This window comes from Crinia signifera, chromosome 6, assembly GCF_055691185.1.
Source record: "Crinia signifera chromosome 6, ASM5569118v1, whole genome shotgun sequence".
Classification (NCBI taxonomy): domain Eukaryota; kingdom Metazoa; phylum Chordata; class Amphibia; order Anura; family Myobatrachidae; genus Crinia; species Crinia signifera.
The window spans coordinates 169,581,592-169,604,243 of NC_139222.1; the positions used below are offsets into that span (position 1 = coordinate 169,581,592).

General features: G+C 45.0%; 1 protein-coding gene across 3 annotated transcripts in view; it reads right to left on the reverse strand.

Moving 5' to 3' along the window:
* The window catches only part of RAB37 (RAB37, member RAS oncogene family), a 51,149-nt gene that overhangs the window by 13,179 nt on the left and 15,318 nt on the right, over positions 1-22,652 (reverse strand). For 2 of the 3 annotated variants that reach the window (XM_083148075.1, XM_083148076.1), the window contains 2 exons: positions 3,519-3,629; positions 2,086-2,127 (listed from right to left, as the gene is read on the reverse strand). In XM_083148075.1, coding sequence (XP_083004201.1) covers positions 2,086-2,127; positions 3,519-3,629 — 153 coding nt within the window. The remainder of the gene's footprint in view (positions 1-2,085; positions 2,128-3,518; positions 3,630-22,652) is intronic. The other variant, XM_083148078.1, reaches the window with a different exon arrangement.

Sequence of the window (22,652 nt, forward strand, 5' to 3'; positions counted from 1 at the left end):
ATATATAAATAACAATTATATATTGAAAATATATTGAAATACAGCTAAAGGAACCCAATGCAAATATCGCATGCTCAGCTTACAGATAAGTTGTGGCTGCAATGTTCACAAGTCGCAGCATATTGGGGCATACACTATGCATAAGTCCCCACTATGCATTCACTTTGCATCATGAGCCAGCTGCAGAACGCTTCTATACACAGCAATGCTGTAATGAGACACATCTGTATTTAAGCATTAATGTGAGCATCAACTTATTCACACTCACGTGATTACACCTCCGTTTATGTGGGACTTCCACAGACTAAATTTTCCACATGAGCTGCGATTGTGGATAAAATACAATATTACCTAACATACTTTAATTTATTAGGCTGCGTATTATTCCAAATTGTAGAAGACTGACCCTTATAAACGAAATCTAATTACAGAAGAAGTCATTATAGAATAAAAAAAAAACAAAAAAAAAAAAACTGATCCATATTAACCCGATCGCTGGTAATCCCAAGAATTTTCTGCGCTATGCCCTACTGCCCAGACTGGTAAACCCGGAAAATTCTCAGGATTACCGCTGGTTAGAGCCGCTGCCCGGCTTTGGCTTCTCGGAGGCGCATCCCCTTTCCCACCCGTCTCCCTCCCCCAGCTGTGTGACAGTCTATGACTGTGCGGCGACATCACACCGGTTGCCGGGGGCAGGGCCGGGATGTTGAGGGGTAAGGCCGGGCAGTGGCTGATACACAATTCAGTGGCGCTGCCCAGGGGACCTGGGGACACAGTGGTGGGGTTTTTTTTAGGGAGCGCTCCCCAGGAAAAAAAAAAAAAAAAAACTCACCCAGTGGTGAGCGCTCCCTAAACAAAAACCCACCACTGAAGGGGTTAATGGAAAAGGACTGGTGCACGAACATATGCCCGCACGGTTTGTGTTTTCTAGTTTTGTGTAAGTTCATGCTGTCTGTCTGGTAGCAGCCAGGTTTAGTTTGATTCATCTTTTATATTTTCTTTGACATTTGATTTGTCATGCCACTTCCCCACGAGGTTGTGCAGGTTATCCACTTAGCCTAGAAAAAGCCCCACCCTAAAAAAAACTAAATTTTTCGAGTTTTTTAAAGCCCTATCCCAGCGTTTCTCAAACTGTGGGTCCTGACCCCAAAGTGGGTCCCGACCTTCTCAGCATGGGGTCGCGACTCCATGTTGCTGACCATCAGGCGGATTACTTTTTTAGACTTAGTGATTTAAGGAGTCTGAAAAATCAGTTGAATGGTCTGTTATTTTCGACTCCTCCCATCATTTTGTGCCTCCATAATGCTGCTAGGTATGCGCTGTCTGCTGACTACACGTGTGACGTGATGACCTTCTGCAGTAACTTGCCGGGGTCCTGTCATTTTTATTGACTGATGGGGTCCCAGAGCAAAATAGTTTGAGGAACCCTGCCCTATCCAATTCTTCCACATTTTTTTTTATTTTCATAAAAAGTCCAAAGAATCTGGGATAAGGGGCCTTATTCTAGTTCACTCTTTCTGACAAATTCCTTCTTAGATGGACAAAACCATGTGCACTGCAGGGGGGCAGATGTAACATGTGCAGAGAGAATTAGATTTGGGTGGGGTTTTACTTCAAAGTGAGATCTATATTGCAGTGTAAAAATAAAGCAGCCAGTATTTACCCTGCACAGAAACAAAATAACTCACCCAAATCGAATTCTCTCTGCACATTTTACATCTGCCCCCCTGCAGTGCACATGGTTTTGTCCATCTAAGAAGGATTTTGTCAGAAAGAGTGAACTAGAATAAAGCCCAAGGTCCCAGCCTGGTTTTTTTTTTTTTTTTTAGAACACGGCAACCTAAGAGCTGGCTATCGAGGATTTTGAATCATGTACCAGAGGTGCTGAAAACAAAATCCCCAATAACTGCTGGCATCAGGACGAATTCCATAGCCTTAGGGAGAGTTAATTGGTGCAGTAACTTACAGTCTATGTCCCTAGTTGAAGAATGGCCCATGGCACCACAAAGTCTAATTACGGCTTTGATAATTGTGTTCTTGTTCATACAAATAATTTACAACCGCGAGCAGCTCAAAGACCCTTACCTGCAAGTTCACCTTTAATCCATCCACAGTAATTACTTTATTCTGCAGAGAAGACAGATATAGAGAGTCAGGATTCATTTGCGCATGATTCCTACCACACAGACACACACACACACACGCGCGCTCAGTGTCCAAACACACTGAGCGATTATGCCCAGCATGTACGCTGACCGATGGTGGGGAAAATTGCTGGGCTGAAAAACACTCAGTGCATACACATTTTAGTGATTTTCCCGGGGGTTGTACGACTTTCCAGAGCAGGATGCTATGGAACGCCATCCACCCCATTGTTCGCTTGCTGGTAATACCAGCAGATGATTGGTCGGGCCAGCGATGATGTGGGAGCTTGCATAAGCGCTGACCCCTTATCTCTGTCCCGTACACACTGGGCGGCTTTTGAGATGAAAGCAGCTCAAACGAGTAAACTGTGTGTATGGGCCTTGACACTGCACAGTAATTACAGGAAGAAAATAGATCCTTCCTATATGGTCCTGGGATCAAAGATGACCACACTGTCACTGTCCAGGCAATAATATAAAAACAATAACAGCTGGTCATGTCTGAGTTTCAGACACAGTATGGGTAAATCCCTGCTGTTTGCCAGTTTACAAGATCATAGGAAGCAGCGGAATCAATTGACATTCAGAGAATAATAAGGCAAAAAAATAACCATATCAAGTTTCCCCACTAATCATTGTGAATAAAAGGGGTTTTTTTTTGGCTTAAAGAAATACAGTAAAAAGGGTCAACAGAACTTGAAACAAATTACATTTGTTTAATATGGTGACATCACAAATTATGAAAAGCTGCCAGACATCAGCAACAGAGATAGAAAAGCAAAGAAAGTTACATTTTGGAGTTTCACAATAAATTTCGATCTCAGACAGCATGTATCAGAAAACATTTCAGAATGCAGAATAAAATGTGTCAAGAAGCAAAGGTCATTTACATCGGAAGTATGTCCAAGTGATTCCAAGGTTTAACAAAACCCAAAGAAACGACAGAAGCCAGAGACAGGGAATTCTCAGTCAAGAAACAAAAGAGCTTAATTTCATACATCCACTGTGCATTCCCCCCAAACTCTAGCAAAAATTCTAAGTCGACAATGACTAGGTCAACCACTACTGGCCGACAGTGAGTAGGTTGACACCCAAGAATGGTCGACATACCCTAGTTCATACTTTACCATCCAAGTGGGCATATACAGTAGTTAGATTATAATAGTGTGCTGAGGAGTGCAGTGTGGTGTCTATGTGGAGAACATGTCTACACCTTTACCTTACGTCCACCTTTTGCTATTGTCGACCTAGGCATTGTCGACCATCTAGATCATAACCATAAAAGGTTTCTAAGGTAGAATGAGCTATACAAGGGAAGCAGACAGGAAATATTGCAAAGAGTCCAGACTAAAACACCTGTGAGGGAACTCTCACCCGGAAATCAATGCCCACAGTTGCCAGGAAGGTGCCTGAGAGAAACGCCCCATCTTTAAACTGGATGAGAAAACAGGTCTTTCCAACACCAGAATCTCCCAGCAGCATAACCTGCGAGACAATAAACACCTGTTACCTCAACATGTGTCATGGATATATATACCATGCCACTATGGTCATTTTGTTGGCCTGTGAGCACAAAGGGCTACCAAATACACAAAAAGTAAATACTAAATCATTATTAAGGTTACTTTACACGTTCTATTCTATTCCAAGGAAGTAGGCAAATTGTTCATCTTAAAGATGTTATTAATCAGGCTGAATTATTCAAACAAGCATTTTTTGGGTGTCAGAACTGCTGTTGTGCTAGAGGAGGCCCAACAACCCGGTACTTTCCAGGTGTTGTGAAACTATAAGCCAGATTACCGGCAGTATATGCTGGGACTTGTATTTTCACAATGCATGACGAGCCACAACATATCCATGTCTCTGCTAGAATGGGGAAGAGTACATGCTTTCCTTATATGTACAGTGCAGTGCTGTCATTGTTTCGGTCTTTGTCATTTGAAAGTTGATGGCTGTTTTTGCAAACGAACCAGTAAATAAGCACCTCATTAGTCTACATTGAAGTTTACTTACCTGTTTAGCTAATTACATATGAGTGCCATGTACAATAACGCTTTGCTTCTGTTAACGTTATTTACCATAGGTTCCCTTTTCATAGCATCAGTAACCTAACTCATGAACTAGAGAACAGTTACAGCTGGGTAAGTGATTTAGTAAATGTATCCTTAGAACATGCACACAATGAATATTAATTCTAATGTTGGGTACACTCTAGGCGATTCCCGGCACTACCGATATTGTTGATAAAGTAGTCTGTGCCGTGGGGGACGATACAGTGCATACACACTAACCGATATCGGTCAGTGACATCACCGCCCCTGCATCACTGACTAGATAGTCAGGATTGAGCTGCATGTACAGATGGCAGAGGGGGGTCCTTAACGATGTGTGGGAATGCGCATCATTAGTGACCCTACCGTACAGTCATACACACCACATTATTTACACTATATATAGTTAACTATATCGTCCAAAGCCTTAACGACAGATGATCCAGTGTGTACTCAGCATAATAAATTTTGGCTGGATTTAAATATGTTGATGGCAGTGTTAAAGATACAGATAAGATAAAGACCCCTCCTTTCCCCTATAAATGGAGCTTAATCTTGATTATCTAGTCAACAACCTCATGTACAAAGTGTGAGGGGTGACATCACTGACCGATAGTTACAGATATCGGTCAGTGTAAAAGCACTATATCGTAACTCCTGCAGCACTGCCGATATAGTTAACAATATTGGCAGTGCCGGGGGGGTTTTCCCATTGTGTACCCAGCATAAGGGCGGGATGCCGCATATGTACTAACATATGCGGCTAGCATCAAGTTGCGGTGACGGAGACCCCCGCGATACCTGTGATGTGGTCTGCGGGGGTCTCCATCACATCCCGGCGGCTGGCAGTGTCTCCTCCTCCCCCCTGCAGCCGGATATCCTGCCGGCTGTGACACCTGCTGGGGGAGGAATAAATCAGGAGGATGGGAGGGGGGGGGGCGCAGACGGCGGTGGCGATAGAAGCCCATAGGGTATCGCCACCCTGAGGGTGGCGATACCCTGCCATGCGGAAACGGGGCGGACGGGTATTGGTACATAGGAAAATGCGGTAAAACCCCCGTTTTACCGCATTTTCCCTTTAGTACATCCCGCCCTAAGTGTGGAGTTTAAATTTTCTTTAGTTCTAATCTGAAACTGAAGAAAACCCAATACTGCCTAGAAATGTATAGCATACTAGTGTCAGTGTATATTTATTGCACCACTATATTTTTTTCTGAATACACCTTTGGAATTTTCTATTTGAATGTGTTAACAAACCCCTATACAGTATGTCTACTTAAATTAATGTCAGCATGTTTGTTAATCCTTTCTCTACTAACTGTATGCCAATAATTTCTTTAGGAACACCGATCTGAACAGGATATTGCAAATCCTGATTGTCCAGGTGACGTGTTAAATCCAGGCGAGTTACTTTATCTGCATATAATATATATCATTACTAAAGCCTCTATCAGCGACAATTTCACATCTAAATTAGTTCTAACTTTTCATTAAACTGTGGCCACGTATCAAGTGTTATCTACTGTAGCAATTAATATAGTTTCTGACTTTTCTACTGAGTCATATATAACACACACACAGTAAACTGCAAATCACATCCCCATATGTATACAAACACACACCTGAGAACTAAACTCCTCCCGGATGCAAAACATTTACCTGAAACGTTACACCTCACACCTGCCACGTACCCACACAATCAGTCTGCTCCTCAAACACAAATGAGATGACACAGTTCACTGGTTACTGAAATAAGTGCAATTCTGTAGCTTACAGGAATACTGTACCTGAGTTTGTGAACAGGTAACACTCCGCTACCCATATAACACTGCCACCATCTGGTTGTTTGGATTATAATCTACAATTTTAATGAAAAACTATTCTGGACATGCAATTTGTGTTACATTTGTATATATTCTGTAAATATTTTAAAATGCACATTACCAAATGGCTGTGGTAGGACTAGATTACAGTCAAAATGTGGACAGGTTCTGAATGTCGCCATGGATTTCAGGTCAACAACAAATATGTTAACATGACATGGTTAAAATGTTGACACATTTAAGGCCCCCATACACTAGTCCGACTTGTCCTTAGGACAAGTAGGAGCAGTTTGCCCATTGAGCTCCCTGGGAGGGCTCACTAACGATTTGGCAGTTGAATACCATTTTTACATGCAATAAATCGTATGCAATTTAGTGCATGTAAAAAAAACCTAGGGAGCTGGCAGCGGTGGGGGGCAAGCAGCGGAGTCCGGGCAGCGGGGGTCGGAGCTGCGGCTGAGAGCTTGTGGCGCCATTTGTCGGGAGGCGGGGCAGGAATCTTTTAAAATGTGTCAATAAATGCACCTGTGCATCTGCCGGGTGACCTGGAAAACCTGAACTGTGTGGGGTCCTAAGGACAGAGTGCCAGATTTATTAAGCTCAGCCAATCAGCTCCTAACTGTGAGGTTACAGGCTTGGTTTTAAAAATGACAGGTAGGAGCTGATTGGCCAGTGATAAAAAAAACAGACACTTTTATCACTTCACCGAGCTTAATCAATATACCCCAGAGTTTGAGAACCCCTGGTCTAGTGTATGGCCTGCATTAGGCACAATTTATTTAATTTACATTTTTTTTCCAAATATATCAAATAATCCTAGGGGTGCCGTGGAACAATGCTGATACTCTTGGGTGCCGTGATTCAAGAAAGAGTGGGAACCACTGCTATAAGCTTTGTATGTCAGGCCCAAACAAGTAAGCAAAAGGAGGTTGGACAGCACAGCCTCATATGCAGGAGGCAAGATAAAAACTCCCACACGGAGATAAAAAGGTAAAATTTACTGGCATAATTTAAGCCTACAAAAGGAGCATAACCTATTAGCTGCGGTGAATCACCGCCAATAATATGTTCGTCTGGGGCTACTCTATTAGCCGGATACCAGTATACTTTTCTCCGATAGCCATGGTTATCTCAGACGCACAAAGCATTATCCCCAATATGCAGCCTCCAGGACCTGCTCCCATGTGTTTTGCCTGATCGTGGGTCTGTTTTTGGGCCATAAAAACTGCAAATCTGATAAAGCAATAATCATCATTGTTTTTTAATTGGAATATCCAGCCATTTTTAACATATTTGTGGAGAACAGATTATACCCCAAAGTAACAAACTATAAAAATGCAGCAAGCTCTCAATGGAGCATACATTTGTATGTTTGGTTGCTGATGCATTCTGCCAATCAGAGGACACACAAATAAAAGATACCAATACGTTCCTTTAAATGTTTTTGTAAAATGACGAGCATCCACATGCATTGGTAGATAAAATGCATGCAAATTAAATGGAAATCCCAAACCTGTGAATGCTATTGTGTCATGGAGGAAATTCAATATGTAAACACAGGAGTGATTGGTACAATAGCGGATATTCTAGTATGTGGAGAGGATATACCGAACATAAACAGGATATCTTACTGATAGGAATACAAACTAGGTTGGAGGAGGGATTTCCTTTAATTTTTTATCACAGATAATCTGTCCCCCCCCCCCCCCCGCCCCCCCCTAATTTGGTCACAGGATAGGTTATGTGTTACAGCATTAAATGTTAGCATGGCAATCAATATGGCAGCCACCACATGATTACACAATGTATTTTACTAATAGTTCATATCAGGTAAAGTTAAAGTGCTACCGCCACTCTTCATGACACACACCGGAAGCGAAATCTAAATGGGTGTACACACAGGGTACTAGCTGAGAGATTGGACGGGACTCTCTAATCTAAATATGTGGTAAAAACCCGGTTATCTGGGTCTTTACTGCATTTTGATATGCAGCAAAACTCGCACGGCGGGTTTTCGCTGCGGGGGGGGGGGGGGTAAATTGCCAGTAAAAGCTGGCGATACCCCATAGAGGCCTATGGGCTTCTTAACGCACCCACGCCGCCTCGCGCCGGCACTCCGCCCCCCCCCCCCCCCTCACCTGTGTCCGGCCAGCACAATGCTGTGCTGCCAGGACACAGGAGGGGGGGGGGGGGGTGTGCCGGCGCAGAACCTGTGACCTCCTTCTCCCTGCACTAAAAATCCTCTTCCGGGTGCAAGGAGGAGGAAGAGAACCTGCCCCGTCCATAGCAGCACAGTGTAAGCTGGGTAAGGGAGGGAGGGGGGAGCTGTCCGGGTCCCATTGCACATCGCTGGCTCGCCGCAAAGGACAGCTCTTAACGCAGGAGCTGTCCTTTGCCATAATTATTGCATATGTTAGAGCATATGCGAGAATTATGTCTGCGGTAACCGGCAATGTGCGGCGGACGCGGATGTTAGAGCATCCCGCCTATTGTGACTAAGCGATTTAGCTTTGTCGAAATCACGAAGTAGTCGCCGAAGATAGCCCAGCGGCAATACCCAGTAGCAGCCGCCCGCTTGTACATTCAAATAGACACTGTGGGCGGGATGTTGTAACATCCGCGCCCATTATCGCCGGCTACCGCATTATTAATAACGGCATATGCTGTAACATATGCCGTTATTAACGCAAAGGACAGCTCTTGCGATAAGAGCTGTCCCTTGCGATGCGGTGCCGGCACTGGACTTCCGGGTCTGTGACCCGGGAGTCCATCTGCGCATGCGCAGACCCCGGCGCCGGCCGCAGGGCACGCTGGGAGGGATCCGTGACGGATCCCTCAAACAGCGCTGCGGTAAGAAGCCCATAGGCTTCTGCAGGGAATCGTCAGCTTTTGCTGGCGATTCCCTCCGCAGCGCTGGCACTGCGGAGGGGGCATATAGCATATAGAAATGCGGTAAAAACCCCGAAAACGGGGTTTTTACCGCATTTCTGCTTTACAGAATCTCCCCCTGTAGGTCTAGTCAAAATGTTCTTGCCTACAGTGTCTATTTGGCTGGGCGATAGCGATGCACATCGATATCACTCGCTGTGTATGCACGGGCAATTCAGGCAACCTTTGACGATGTAGTCAAAATCGCTTTGAAGAATCGCCCGGTGTGTACAACCATTAAGGCTTTAGCAGGCTTACTATCTGAATGAAACAAAATAGCAGTCATATTGTTGCGGTAGAATTGGCCCCTCCACTATGATTATATAATGCATACATTGCACGTCTGCACAGTAAGCCACCCAATCTGTAACTCACACATAGAAACCTGCAGCAGGTGAAAGCAAATTAATTATGATGGACATATTTTACAGCCATCCCATTTATTTCATGCATACTATTCCGCTCCGTAGAAGACCGATCTCTCATACAAGTTAATATAAAAAAAAGTCGACTAAAAATACACCCTTGGAACAAGACTGGCAAGTGGCAAGTGACTGGAAGTGCGAGATCAGACGTCAGCCGCAAGAGTCACACTAACGGCTGTCAGCTGCCTCACAGCTTATCAGCACAGTATCCAGGGATCATGGACGTGCAACAATACTGTAACCACACTGCTCTCCAAATTCAAGTTTATTAACCAAGTTATTATAAATAGTGAACCAGCTTTTAAATATTTACCTGTACAAACGTGACACCTTGGCTGATCATACTGTGGAGCTTACCTGCACTAATAAGAAAAATCTACTTTCATTGTTCTCACTATTTTTGAAAGACGCAATTATCTGAGTTCAACAGACTTAATCTACAGTAGATTTCCTCATAAAAGTGACAGTATCTACATCATCTGCCACCCACAAGATCGCTGCATCTCTATATCACTAGTAAATGGTTTTCAGCAATAAAAAACGGCAGTTTAATGATAACGGTTTTCAGTTTAAATCAGATAAAAGTTTATATGTTATGAAATCTAATTCTATTGAATAAGGTTATTCAGTATAGTAATAGCTGTAACCCAGCTCTGACCTCACCTGACCCGGAAAGGAATTATTACATAAAACAGATTTGCAGGATTACCAACATTGTGCTTATTCATACACTGAATCATCACTAGAGCCACAAGTTGCTGGACCACTTTAAACATTCTAAACAATACAACTGAAAGGCATTCTATAATATGGACCAGATGGTAGAGATATCCCAGATACCCAACAGGATCTCACCAGACATCCTAGCCATAGTAAAGCTGGCCATACTTCAGAATGATTCTAGACCTGAATGCACGATGACGGATCGTACGATCGATTTTGTGCACATCGTGAGGTATTTTGGTGCGATTTGCAGTCCTGTTGGTCATGTGGGCGCTCCACTGATCACATGTGCTGCACATATGATCAGTCGGGATGGCTTGTGGTTGCAAGCAGATTGCATGTGATTTATAGCACATGTGATCGTTAGTTTGATCATACGACCTGCTTTAGAGATGCATTACTGGGTTAGGCAAATTACTGGGCCTAAACTAATTCCCCCTTAATACCCCAGGTTTTAAAAAGGTAATCCATGATTGAGCACAGTTGGTTCCATCAAGATACTAGGTTCTAATTAAGTCACATGTGCTCAAGTATGGCTCTGGAGTTTTCAGAAGAAATTCAATTAAGGGCAAGGACATCTACCCATCTGGCCAGATCAGTGTGGCAGCAGATGCACCTTGCGGCATTCTGATCTTGCACAATCTTTTTGTGGTTACTTGGGAATTCAACTAGGTGGGCAAAGGGAGCAAGAAGCAGTGCCCAAGTTTAAATGCCATGCAAAAGCAATTCACACCATTCGTTCAAACCTGAATCCCCCCCATAGTGTGCCTTGAGAACCATGGTTCCATCCATCCTTTTTTACAACTTATGGTTCACTTAGATTTTAATAACTGCTCAATCTTTGCTATGCATGTTTTTAATGAACTCGCTTAGCTTCTTCCTAGCTCACTTAGGGGTATTCAAGTACCTGCGGTAACATACAGCAGGCAATTGTATCCCCGGTGGCTTACCAATTAGCCCCACGGCTTATCAGGGATTTTGTTTCACAACTTGACATCTGTTAAAAATATTCTTGCTTATGGTTTGTATAACCATAACACACAAATGTGAAAGAATAGAATAGACAAAACAAATAATTCAACCAATACAAAAGAATCAGATTAAACTTTATTGGCCATGTATACTCGCGTGTACTAGAATTTTTTTTGTGGTTGCGGTGCAGCTTCAAACAAGGGTACACGAGGGAAGGCATGACATTTAATACATTACATCTGTTGCACAAACATACAATGGTCAGTTCACAGTAAACAGACAAATCAAGTATTGGGAACCGCGGTAGTTTGTAATACATAGTTCAATTGGTGAATTTTGCGGTTTGGGACGACTTGAAGCATCTACCTTATTGGAGAATGAAGAATTAGTTATGTCCAGGGTAAAGCTCGTCTTCCATGATCTTCCCAGCATGTTTCTTGACCTTTGCTGAGTATAATTCTGGTACAGGGGGGAGGTCAGCTCAATGATTTTCTCTGCTGTCCTCACCACCCTTTGCAGTCTTTGTTTTTCAGACTAATTTGCCCCTCCGTACCAGATTGTGATAGAGGACGGACTCCACAACGGCATGTAGAAGACATGCGTCAGCTCTTCTGGGATGTCAAATTTCTTGAGTTGTCTCAGAAAGAAAAGCCGCTGCTGGGGCTTCTTGACAGTAGTGGTTATGTTGGGACCCCATTTGAGGTCATGAGATATTCTTGTCCCTAGGAATTTGAAGGTCCCGACCCATGACACCGCGCTGTTGGGAATAACTAGTAGGACCAAGGTGTTCGGATTTTTTCTAAAGTCTACCACCATCTCAACTGTTTTGGAGGGGTTTAGGTCGAGGTTGTTCTTGGGCACCATTTTGCCTTTCCACTACCCATCTGTATGCGAACTCGTCCCCTTCCTTAATTAGACTGATGACTGGTGTCATCTGCAAATTTTATGATTTTTACTAACTGCTCAGTCGAGGAGCAGTCGTTGGTGGAGAAAGAGAAAAGCAGGGGAGAAAGGACACATCCCTGGGGGGCACCAGTGTCATTGTGCGTACGGTAGACATGAAAGTACCGGCTTTCGCCACCTGTTCCCTAGCAGTAAGAAAGTTCACAATCCAGGTTTGGGCTGCAGGATTCAGGGGGCGATTGTGTTAAATGCCAAGCTGAACTCGATGAATAGGACCCTCGCGTAGGTGCCAGGGCGATCTAGGTGCTGCAGCCCTAGGTTGACTGCATCCTCAACGCTTCCGTTTGCACGGTAGGAGTTGGTCACTTTTCTCAGGTACTTCAATTTAAGGCCGGGGTGTATCAACGCTTACCGCTGCGCTGACATCCCGTTTTCACTTCCGCATTGTCTTGTTTTATGTATCAATAAAGTTTCCGGGTTTTGTTGTTAAAAAAACTCCGCCGGCTTGTAGCATTGCGAAGTTTCCGGTGCGGCAGCTGCTATCATAGAGTTCTATGCAAGCTGACATGCTGTGTTATGTATTAACACTCGCAGCGCTCAGCTGTTAGAAATTATTCGCCTTATATTACTGGCAAACTACAGTGTTGGGACAGGTCAAATATTAAACTATAAGGTAATTCCAGTTGTGTTTGTTTTATTTTAGGGGCTGTTTACTTGAGGTAAACTTAGGTTGTGTTGTGGGATGTATTTTTCTTTGTTGTATGGGAGGGAATATTGGATCTTTTTTGGAAGGAGTGAGGCACAAATCATCAGGGCAATGCAAGAGGCAGTGAGGTGTGAGGCACATTGGAGTGAGGTGTGAGGCACATTGGAGTGAGGTGTGTGCCAGATAGGATAAGGATTAGGGTAAAGTAGAGTGAGGAGTGTGGCATATTAGGGCGATGGCATATGGAAATTATGGCATGTGATTTGTTAGGGTGGGCTGAGGCTTGCTAGGGTGAGGATAAAGGTTGAGGTGAGAGGCATGTTATTGTAATTTGGAAGGCAAAATAGGGCGAGTTAATAGACTCATTAGGGTGAGGTGTGAGTCATATAAGGCAGAGGTCAAAGGTAAAGTAGGCGAGGGTTACGGGTGAGGTGTTAGGCACGGTAGGGCGGGGGCGATAGGCTGATTGGTGCGAGTAGAAATGTTAAATAGGGTGAGTACGGAGGCATAGTCGGGCGAGGTGTAATCCAAATTAGGAATGACAGAATGAAAAGTCATTGCGCATGCGCAACAATACAAGAAAAAAAAAAAAAAAAGATGAAGAGATTCTGACAGAGCACGGAGTTACTGGGGCCATAAATAAAAATGAAATAAATAATACAGAACACGGAAATCTCCGCAAAACGGCAGCGAAGATGGCGCGAAAAAATGGAACGCACTTCACTACAGAAATGTGAGTAATGATACATCCCAGCCTAAGTCTTTCAAATGCTTTCATGGTCCTGATGTCAGAGCAATTGGCTTGTAGTCATTTAGGTTCTCCACAGATGACTTCTTGGGCACCAGAACAATAATTGAACGTTTAAAAGCAGGCTGGGTCCCTGCACATTTCCAGTGAGACAAAAGGTAACTAATCAATAAAATTACCTCAAGACTTCACAAGTGAAAGGTTGGCAGTGCCATATTTTCTTAAATATTACCAAGCTGCTCAGTTCAGCTACTTCACCCAATGGTATCTTCCCCATAGAAGAAATCACTGTTTGGACATGGAAATCTGTATGTTGATATAAGAATTCAATTATGAAGGTCTATATAATAATATGCAAATGCTTATCGTAGCCTGTCCCTTGTGCCCAAGCATGCAACAAGTGCTGCGCCGCCCACTTTTAGGGACCACGGATAGTGTAACTGCATCAGTGGTTCAGGGAGAGACTGCCCATGGGCTGAGCAGTGTTCACTTCTGAAATTCTCCTAAGCATGCCCCCTGTTGCTGTGGATCTTTTTTTTGCAAATGCTTAAGGCCATTTCCCAGTCACCCCCCAGGAACATGTGTGTGCGTGTTTGTGTGTCGCACGCTCTATTGCAAGCGACTATTTCGTCTTTACATACATTCAGTGGCATGCATAGGAGTTTCCAGGACTTTTTGTACATGTGCAGGGCTGCCGAGAGGGGGTGCAGGTACTAATTACCTGGGCCTGCTGGAGGGGCCCTGGTCCGCCCCCCCCCCCCTTTTCCCCTCCATCCCTCCCGGGCAGCTGCAGCAGCACACACCTACAGCATGTACAGCAGGCTCAGCATGAGTGTCTCACTGACAGCATTAGAGTTCATGCTGAGCCTGCTGTCAGCACATGCTGTAGGTGGGTGCTGCTACTGTTTGGGGGGGTGGGGGGTGGGAAATAAAATTCCCCCCTCAATTTTACAGTGTTTTTCAACCCACCTTAAACATTTTGGGGACGTGGCCTAATCGCAGGAGGCCTTTCTGTATTCTTTTTTAGAATTCGTAAAATGACAAAAGCAATTTTATATTATACCCCCTTCTGTGAGACCTGGAAAACTCGCATTTGTTGGACTGGACGTGAAAAATACTGGTCCAATAAAATATCTTAGAGCACAGGTTTGCAAACTCAGTCCTCAGGACCCCACACAGTGCATGTTTTGCAGGTCTCCTCACAGAATTGCAAGTGAAATAATTAGCTCCACCTGTGGATCTTTTAAAATGTGTCAGTGAATAATGAGTTCACCTGTGCACCTGCCGGGTGACCTGGAAAATGTGAACTGTGGGGGGTCCTAAGGACCGGTTTTGAGAACCACTGTCTTAGAGCATTATTATTTCACTTATGTACAATTTAATATTGTTGTATGGACTTTGGAACAAAATTCCAATAAAAAGAGAAAAGACCATAAACATCTGCAAAAGCATGTAACATGTTTATTGAGATAGTTTGGAAAACACTGCAATATAGTTTAAACCTTTCTTGAATCACGGCGCCCTAGAGTATCACCGTTTTTGGTTCCTTTTTTTATTTTATTAACCCTTTGCGTGCCAAGCGAATGTCAAAACTGGTGTAAAAATTGCCAACAAACTATTTTATTGAGTATAATGACCTGCAATGTCATCTCTCACAGATGCTGGCATTTTAGCAGATATTCCGGGCATCTCTAACAGATGTTGGCACTCATAGGGTTAAAGCAACATGTACTTAAGTGTAGTTTCCAGTTTGAACAATAAGAATACAATTTCAATAAATATGAATGGAACTTTCCCCAAATCACATGTTACAATTTAAGATAGAAAAATCTGTTAAATATGTGGTTCAAGCAGTAATCATAATAACTCTACCAGAGATTAAAGGAGCCTGAGCCGCAACACCCCTGGAAGTCTAGAGATGGATACACATTATTATCTGTCCAATATTTCTGGCTGGAGCAATAAACAGGTCATGTGTGGGAGCACATAATTAACCATTTGCTCCAGAAAGCCTGAAAACGGGCAAAAATAAGAATTTGAATAAAGCTGGCCATACATACACATTTATTGTCCAGTGTGGCTAGTTAAAATAAATTCTGGTCATTTATCGGAGCAAACGGCAAGTGACCATTTGCTTCAAAATGCTGGAAACTCTCAAAAATGGTCATTCAGATATTAGTAGACAATAACCATCGGACAATAAGAGTCAGATGTATCAAGGGAGTGGGTCCGGGCAGCAGGACTGTCAAAGACTGTCCGGCCGCTGATTGGATGAGAGAGCACTCTCATCCAATTTGCGGCTGGCAGTCTTTTCAATGTTTTTTTTTTTATTACTATTATTCTCCTGGCCCCCCCCCCCCCCCCCCCCTGCAACTCCCTGGCACTCTTTACATGCAATAAATTGCACAAAATGTCAAATTAATGCCAAATTATAAGTGAGCCCTCCTGGGGAGCTCAAGGGAAATTAGGTCCAACTTGTCCTCAGGACAAGTCAACCTAATGTGTGGGGGCTTTAAATCTTTAGGTGTATGGCCAGCTTAAGCTGATTAAATGAAATGGATTTCATCAAACTTGTCTGAAAATCCATTTAATCGGCTTTGCAAAGTTTGTGAGCAAACGGTTAACTGTCATTTGCTCTTATACATTACGCAATTTTGCTGTGAGCAGAAAGATTGGACAGATCATCTAAAGTTGCATACACACTAGATATGCTAAACAATATGCACAATAACAACAACATTTTTGTGTATACATCATCTAGTGCACATGCACTATATCTCAACGTGCAGGCCCTTAGCGATGTTGTCTGTACATGCAGCTCAGTCTGAGGATATAGCTCAGGACAGCTATACTCCTGGAAGTGGCCGCTCACTATATAGTTCGTAAAATTGCTCAGTGTGTACGCACAATGGGCCTAATTCAGACTGGATTGCAAAGCAATACCTAGCAGTGTATATTGTAAGACAGTGGCAGGGAAAGTCATAGACGGCAGGTACTTTTCCCCTAGAATCCTGTCTTATGGCATATAGACTGCAGGCTATTTCAATCTGTGTGGTAAGCTCCGGCTTACAAAGGGTGTTCTGTCCTGGGCTGGTAATCAGGAGAACACCTGATTCTTTAAAAAGGAGTCAGCCCTCTCCTTAGTGCTCTCTCTCTCTCCCTGGGTGTTGGAGGCAGTAAGCTGCTGCTAGAGAGAGACAAGGCTGTAAGTACTGCATTACTTGGTCTATATCTGCTGTGTGTGTCCAGTGTCACATAGTGTGGCCCTGGTATAGAGAGGGACGTTTATTCTGTTTAGTTAGAGCTCAGACGAGCAGGTTTTTGTTTTCTGTTTTGCCTGAAGTGTAAAGGCTGTTGTTAGTTTCTTGCTCTGAGTGCTGCAATAAAACTCAGGCAAGCCCTGTTTTGGACCCAAGCCGTGATGTCACTGTCTAAGTCTGTGCCTAATCCTCACCTGTGCCTACCCGTTTGATGCTAAAACCCCACATATGGTGGAGAATGCGAGCAAGCATCTCACTTAAAGAGACATACATCGAACTATAGGACTTTTGCTACAGCAAGCTGGAAGTTGTTGCTAAAGGCAACCAGCCACAAGTGAGTGTCTGGAGTGCACTGATACTTGCATGTCCTGGCTAAAGGCTGCTGTAACACTGCAACAGGAGACTGTTAAAATGGAGGACCTTTTAAAACACTTGGTGCAGGCAAACGCATGTCAGCAAAAGGTACATGAGGAGGCCATGCGTGCCCAGGCTGAAACCAATGTTTTGCTGCTTGAATCCAACAGACTAGCCTTAAAGGAACAGCAGCAAATTAATCTGCAATTACAAGAGCAAATACAGAATGTGGCTAAGAGTGTGGCGCAGAGTGTGCAAACACCCCAACCCTTGCTTCCAACCACACGGGCTGCAGTACAGAAATCTCTGCAAAAGATGACTCTCACGGATGATGTAGAGGCCTTTCTTGCGGTGTTTGAACGTGTAGCAGAGCGTGAACAGTTACCCGTGGATCAATGGGCAGGTGTGGTAGCACCTTTTCTAACTGGAGAACCACAAAAGGCGTATTTTGATCTGAGTGAGCAGGATGCTAACGACTACGCGAAACTCAAGGGAGAGATCCTTGCTCGCTTAGGCGTAAACATGAGTGTGCGTGCCCGGAAGGTGCATAACTGGACTTTTTCTGAACAGTTACCTGCGCGGTCCCAAATGTATGACCTGGTCCACCTGGTAAGGAAATGGCTACAGCCAGAGGAGTCTACACCAGCGCAGATCGTGGAGAGAGTCGTGCTGGACCAGTATCGTTGTTCCTTACCTCCAAAGGTTCAGCGCTGGGTCGGTCAGGGCGACCCTAATGATGCCGAGGGGCTTGTCAACTTGGTTGAGAGGTACAGAGCTACTGAAAATCTACTCCAAGAAGTGCCTCCTGGACATTCCACCCTCAAGAACAGCAAAGCGGCCGGATCATCTGGTAAGACTGTTCCGTTTACTAGAGGGGTGAATAATGTTGTAAAGGGAGGTGGCCTAGATGGGGAACAAACAGTGGAGAGGCGTTCCCAAGGGACAGTAGGGTCCAAACCTGGGTCGCAAAAAGACTGGGGCCGCATACAGTGTTGGCGTTGTCATGGACCTGGGCATATTGCTGCCAATTGCCCCCTTACTTCTGAGCCAATGGAGTGTGATACAACCTGGCGAAGCTCTTTATATGCACGTTCTGTTTTCTCTGCTGAGACTGTGTCAGAAACTGGACAGCAAATATGTCATGTAAAGGTGGATGGTTATCCCGGGAGGGCTCTACTGGACTCTGGGAGTTTAGTTACACTCATCCATGCCAGCTTGGTAGACCCTCGGACACTCACAGGACGTTACATAGGGGTCTTGTGCATACATGGGGACACCAAGGAGTATCCCACAGCTTTAGTCCAGCTAAAGAGTACTTGTGGAACTGTGTCCCATGAAGTGGGCGTGGTAGAGACCCTGATGCATAGTGTGATCCTGGGAAGAGACTTCCCATTGTTCTGGGACTTGTGGAAAAAGAATGTACACTGCACTAGAAATGATGTTCATAATGAGAATGTGTGCCCTGTGATTAGTCCTGAGCCTTTTGATCAGGATACTGAGGTTCAAACGGTAGGGGTTACCACTATTGAATCTGACCGTTTTCCCCTAGCTGTTCTTGCAGGTGAAGCTGAGGAGCAGGAAGAAGCGTGTGACATGCCTGAGCTAGAGATGTCACGTGATAATTTTGGGACTGCTCAACTTAGAGATCCCACCTTATTAAGAGCTAGGGAAAATCCTAAAGTCATAAATGGTGAGCCCCAATACCCCAATGCTGACAAAGAGTTCCCAAAGATGGCCATTAACCAGGATCTACTGTATCGGGTAGATAAAAAAGTGGGAAGTGTAAATTATAAAGTGTATCAACCAGGTAAACAGAAGCCAGAACAGTTGTACCATGTGAACTTAATTAAACCCTGGAAAGACAGAGAGACTCTGACAGCTGTAAGTGCCCCCTCTAGTGATAGCCCAGAGGTGCGGGTGTCAGAGACCCTGTCCAAATCCCAGAAGCAGGAAACTAAAGAGTTAGTACAAAGGAATTATGATGTGTTCTCAGAACTTCCAGGGCGCACCACAGCCATAAAACATGACATTGTCACCGAACCTGGAGTTCGGGTACGCTTAAAACCCTATAGAGTACCAGAAGCGCGTAGACAGGCCATATCTGGGGAGGTCCAGAAAAAACGTTACCTGGGGTGTGTTATCGGGAGAGGTATAATAAAGCCACAAATAAATAAAGTGGGGGCTATCCAAGACTGGCCTCGTCCTTCGACAATAAAACAAGTCAGGGCTTTTTTGGGAATTCTGGGGTATTACCGTAGGTTCATTCCCCAGTTTGCAACCATAGCAGCGCCCCTAACCGATCTTACCAAAGGAGGTAGGGCAGTTATGGTCAGCTGGAACCCAGAGGCTGAAAGGGCATTCCAAGAATTAAAAGTGGCCCTTTGTAATCAACCAGTCCTGATCACTCCAGATTTTAAAAAAGAGTTTATCGTACAGACTGATGCTTCTGATGTGGGACTAGGTGCTGTCCTCTCCCAAGAAGTTGGTGGAGAGGAACACCCGGTAACATATTTGAGCAGGAAGCTCACACCTACGGAGAGAAACTACAGTATAGTCGAGCGGGAGTGCTTAGCAATCAAGTGGGCCCTTGAATCCCTAAAGTACTATCTCTTAGGACGCTCCTTTAGATTAATCACTGACCACTCCCCACTTACATGGATGTACCAAGCCAAAGAGAGAAATGCAAGGGTCATGAGATGGTTTCTCAATTTGCAAAATTTCAAATTTACAGTGGAACACAGAGCAGGAAGGCTTCAGGGTAATGCCGATGCCCTATCCCGAACATACTGCCAGTTGGCAGACAGTGTCCGACCCCACAGGTTCGAACAGAGGGGGAGGGTATGTAAGACAGTGGCAGGGAAAGTCATAGACGGCAGGTACTTTTCCCCTAGAATCCTGTCTTATGGCATATAGACTGCAGGCTATTTCAATCTGTGTGGTAAGCTCCGGCTTACAAAGGGTGTTCTGTCCTGGGCTGGTAATCAGGAGAACACCTGATTCTTTAAAAAGGAGTCAGCCCTCTCCTTAGTGCTCTCTCTCTCTCCCTGGGTGTTGGAGGCAGTAAGCTGCTGCTAGAGAGAGACAAGGCTGTAAGTACTGCATTACTTGGTCTATATCTGCTGTGTGTGTCCAGTGTCACATAGTGTGGCCCTGGTATAGAGAGGGACGTTTATTCTGTTTAGTTAGAGCTCAGACGAGCAGGTTTTTGTTTTCTGTTTTGCCTGAAGTGTAAAGGCTGTTGTTAGTTTCTTGCTCTGAGTGCTGCAATAAAACTCAGGCAAGCCCTGTTTTGGACCCAAGCCGTGATGTCACTGTCTAAGTCTGTGCCTAATCCTCACCTGTGCCTACCCGTTTGATGCTAAAACCCCACAATATCTAACATAAATATAAAGTAATTGGTGAATCCCTTAATAACATTCTAGTCTTAAATTGTCCATACACTAGTGTGATTCACATGCAATTTGGCCACTTTTGAAGCGATTGCGGCAATTAATTGCATTAAAAGCGTCCAAATCACATGTGATTGACAGGTATGATGCAATGCACACCATACCTCGCATCGGAGCCTGCGAGTCGCACCAGCTGCAGGAGCAATCCGTTGGATTGCAGCCAAGCTAGGCAGGCTTGGCTGAGATCACATACATTGGGCGAGATGCTGCAAACAAAAAATGCCGTAAAAACCCAGTTTTTGGGGGTTTTACCACATTTTCATAAGCAGCAAAGTTACGCCAGTTCTAGATGGTGTAACCCCATGGAAGCCTATGGGCTTCCCTTCGCGTCCCCTGCCGCCCCCCCCCCTCACCTGTGTCCGGGCAGCCTCCTGCTGTGCTGCCCGGACCAGTGATCTCTTCCGAGTGCAGGGAGGAGGAAGCGGAGCCGGGTCCGGAGCCAGGGAGGGAGGTGGGACCCGCTGCACATCGCCGGCCACAACACAAAGGACATCTCTTATCGCAAGAGCTGTCCTTTGCCTTAATAATCGCATATGTTAGTGCATATGCGATTATTAACTATGCGAATGCCAGCGATATGCAGCCGCATTTATTAGAGAATCCCGCCCAATATATCTTATGCAGCTATTCAGTCATTGTGGTCATCCGCTGCAACGGATTGCATAAAAAGTGGCACAGCGCATGTCATTTACCTGTAATGTCGATGTGAGGTGCGTTCCTCTGCGCCTCGTATCGCAGATCCTACAGGCTGCCATGTATATTTTGTCGCAGCCCGTAGCCCTGGGCTCTTGGATTGGTTCTGGTTATAAAAATATGGGTAAAAAAGAGTAGGGGTCCCCCATATTTTGTATAACCAATACCAGGCTCCAGCAGCCAGCAGGGTAATGCCACAGCTGGGGGGGATAAGGTCACCAGCTGTCACATCACCACTGTGGCCAATCACTAAGGGACGTCAGACAGGTGCACATGTTCTACACCAGCGGTCACTAAGGGACATCAGACAGGTGCACATGTTCTACACCAGCGGTCACTAAGGGACGTCAGACAGGTGCACATGTTCTACATAGCGGTCACTAAGGGACGTCAGACAGGTGCACACGTTCGACACCAGCGGTCACTAAGGGACGTCAGACAGGTGCACATGTTCGACACCAGCGGTCACTAATGGAAGTCATATAGGTGCACATGTCCGACACCAGCGGTCACTAAGGCAGGCATGTCCAAACGGTGGCCCTCCAGCTGTTGTGAAACTACACATCCCAGCATGCCTTGCCATAGTTTTAGCATTACATAATAGCAAACCTGTTGCTAAGCATGATAGGATTGTAGTTGCACAACAGCTGGAGGGCCGTTGTTTGGACATGCCTGCACTAAGGGACGTCAGACAGGTGCACATGTTAGACACCATAGGTCACTAAGGGACGTCAGACAGGTGCACATGTTAGACACCAGCGGTCACTAAGGGACGTCAGACAGGTGCACATGTTAGACACCAGCGGTCACTAAGGGACGTCAGACAGGTGCACATGTTAGACACCAGCGGTCACTAAGGGACGTCAGACAGGTGCACATGTTCTACATAGCGGTCACTAAGGGACGTCAGACAGGTGCACATGTTCTACATAGCGGTCACTAAGGGACGTCAGACAGGTGCACATGTTCGACACCAGCGGTCACTAAGGGACGTCAGACAGGTGCACATGTTCGACACCAGCGGTCACTAAGGGACGTCAGACAGGTGCACATTTTCTACATAGTGGTCACTAAGGGACGTCAGACAGGTGCACATGTTCGACACCAGCGGTTACTAAGGGATGTCAGACAGGTGCACATGTTCCACATAGCGGTCACTAAGGGATGTCAGACAGGTGCACATGTTCCACATAGCGGTCACTAAGGGATGTCAGACAGGTGCACATGTTCCACATAGCGGTCACTAAGGGATGTCAGACAGGTAAACATGTTCGACACCAGCGGTCAGTAAGGGATGCATGTCAAACAGGCGCACATGTTTATTACACACCTGCGTTGAGTAAGGGATGTCAGACAGGTGCACATTTTGCAGTGACACAACTTGGATGAACACTATCTGAAATAGGAAGCCATGATAAAGATAATAGGCAAGGATGTAACGGGCACATACTACACAGCAGCGGGTGTCCGGGC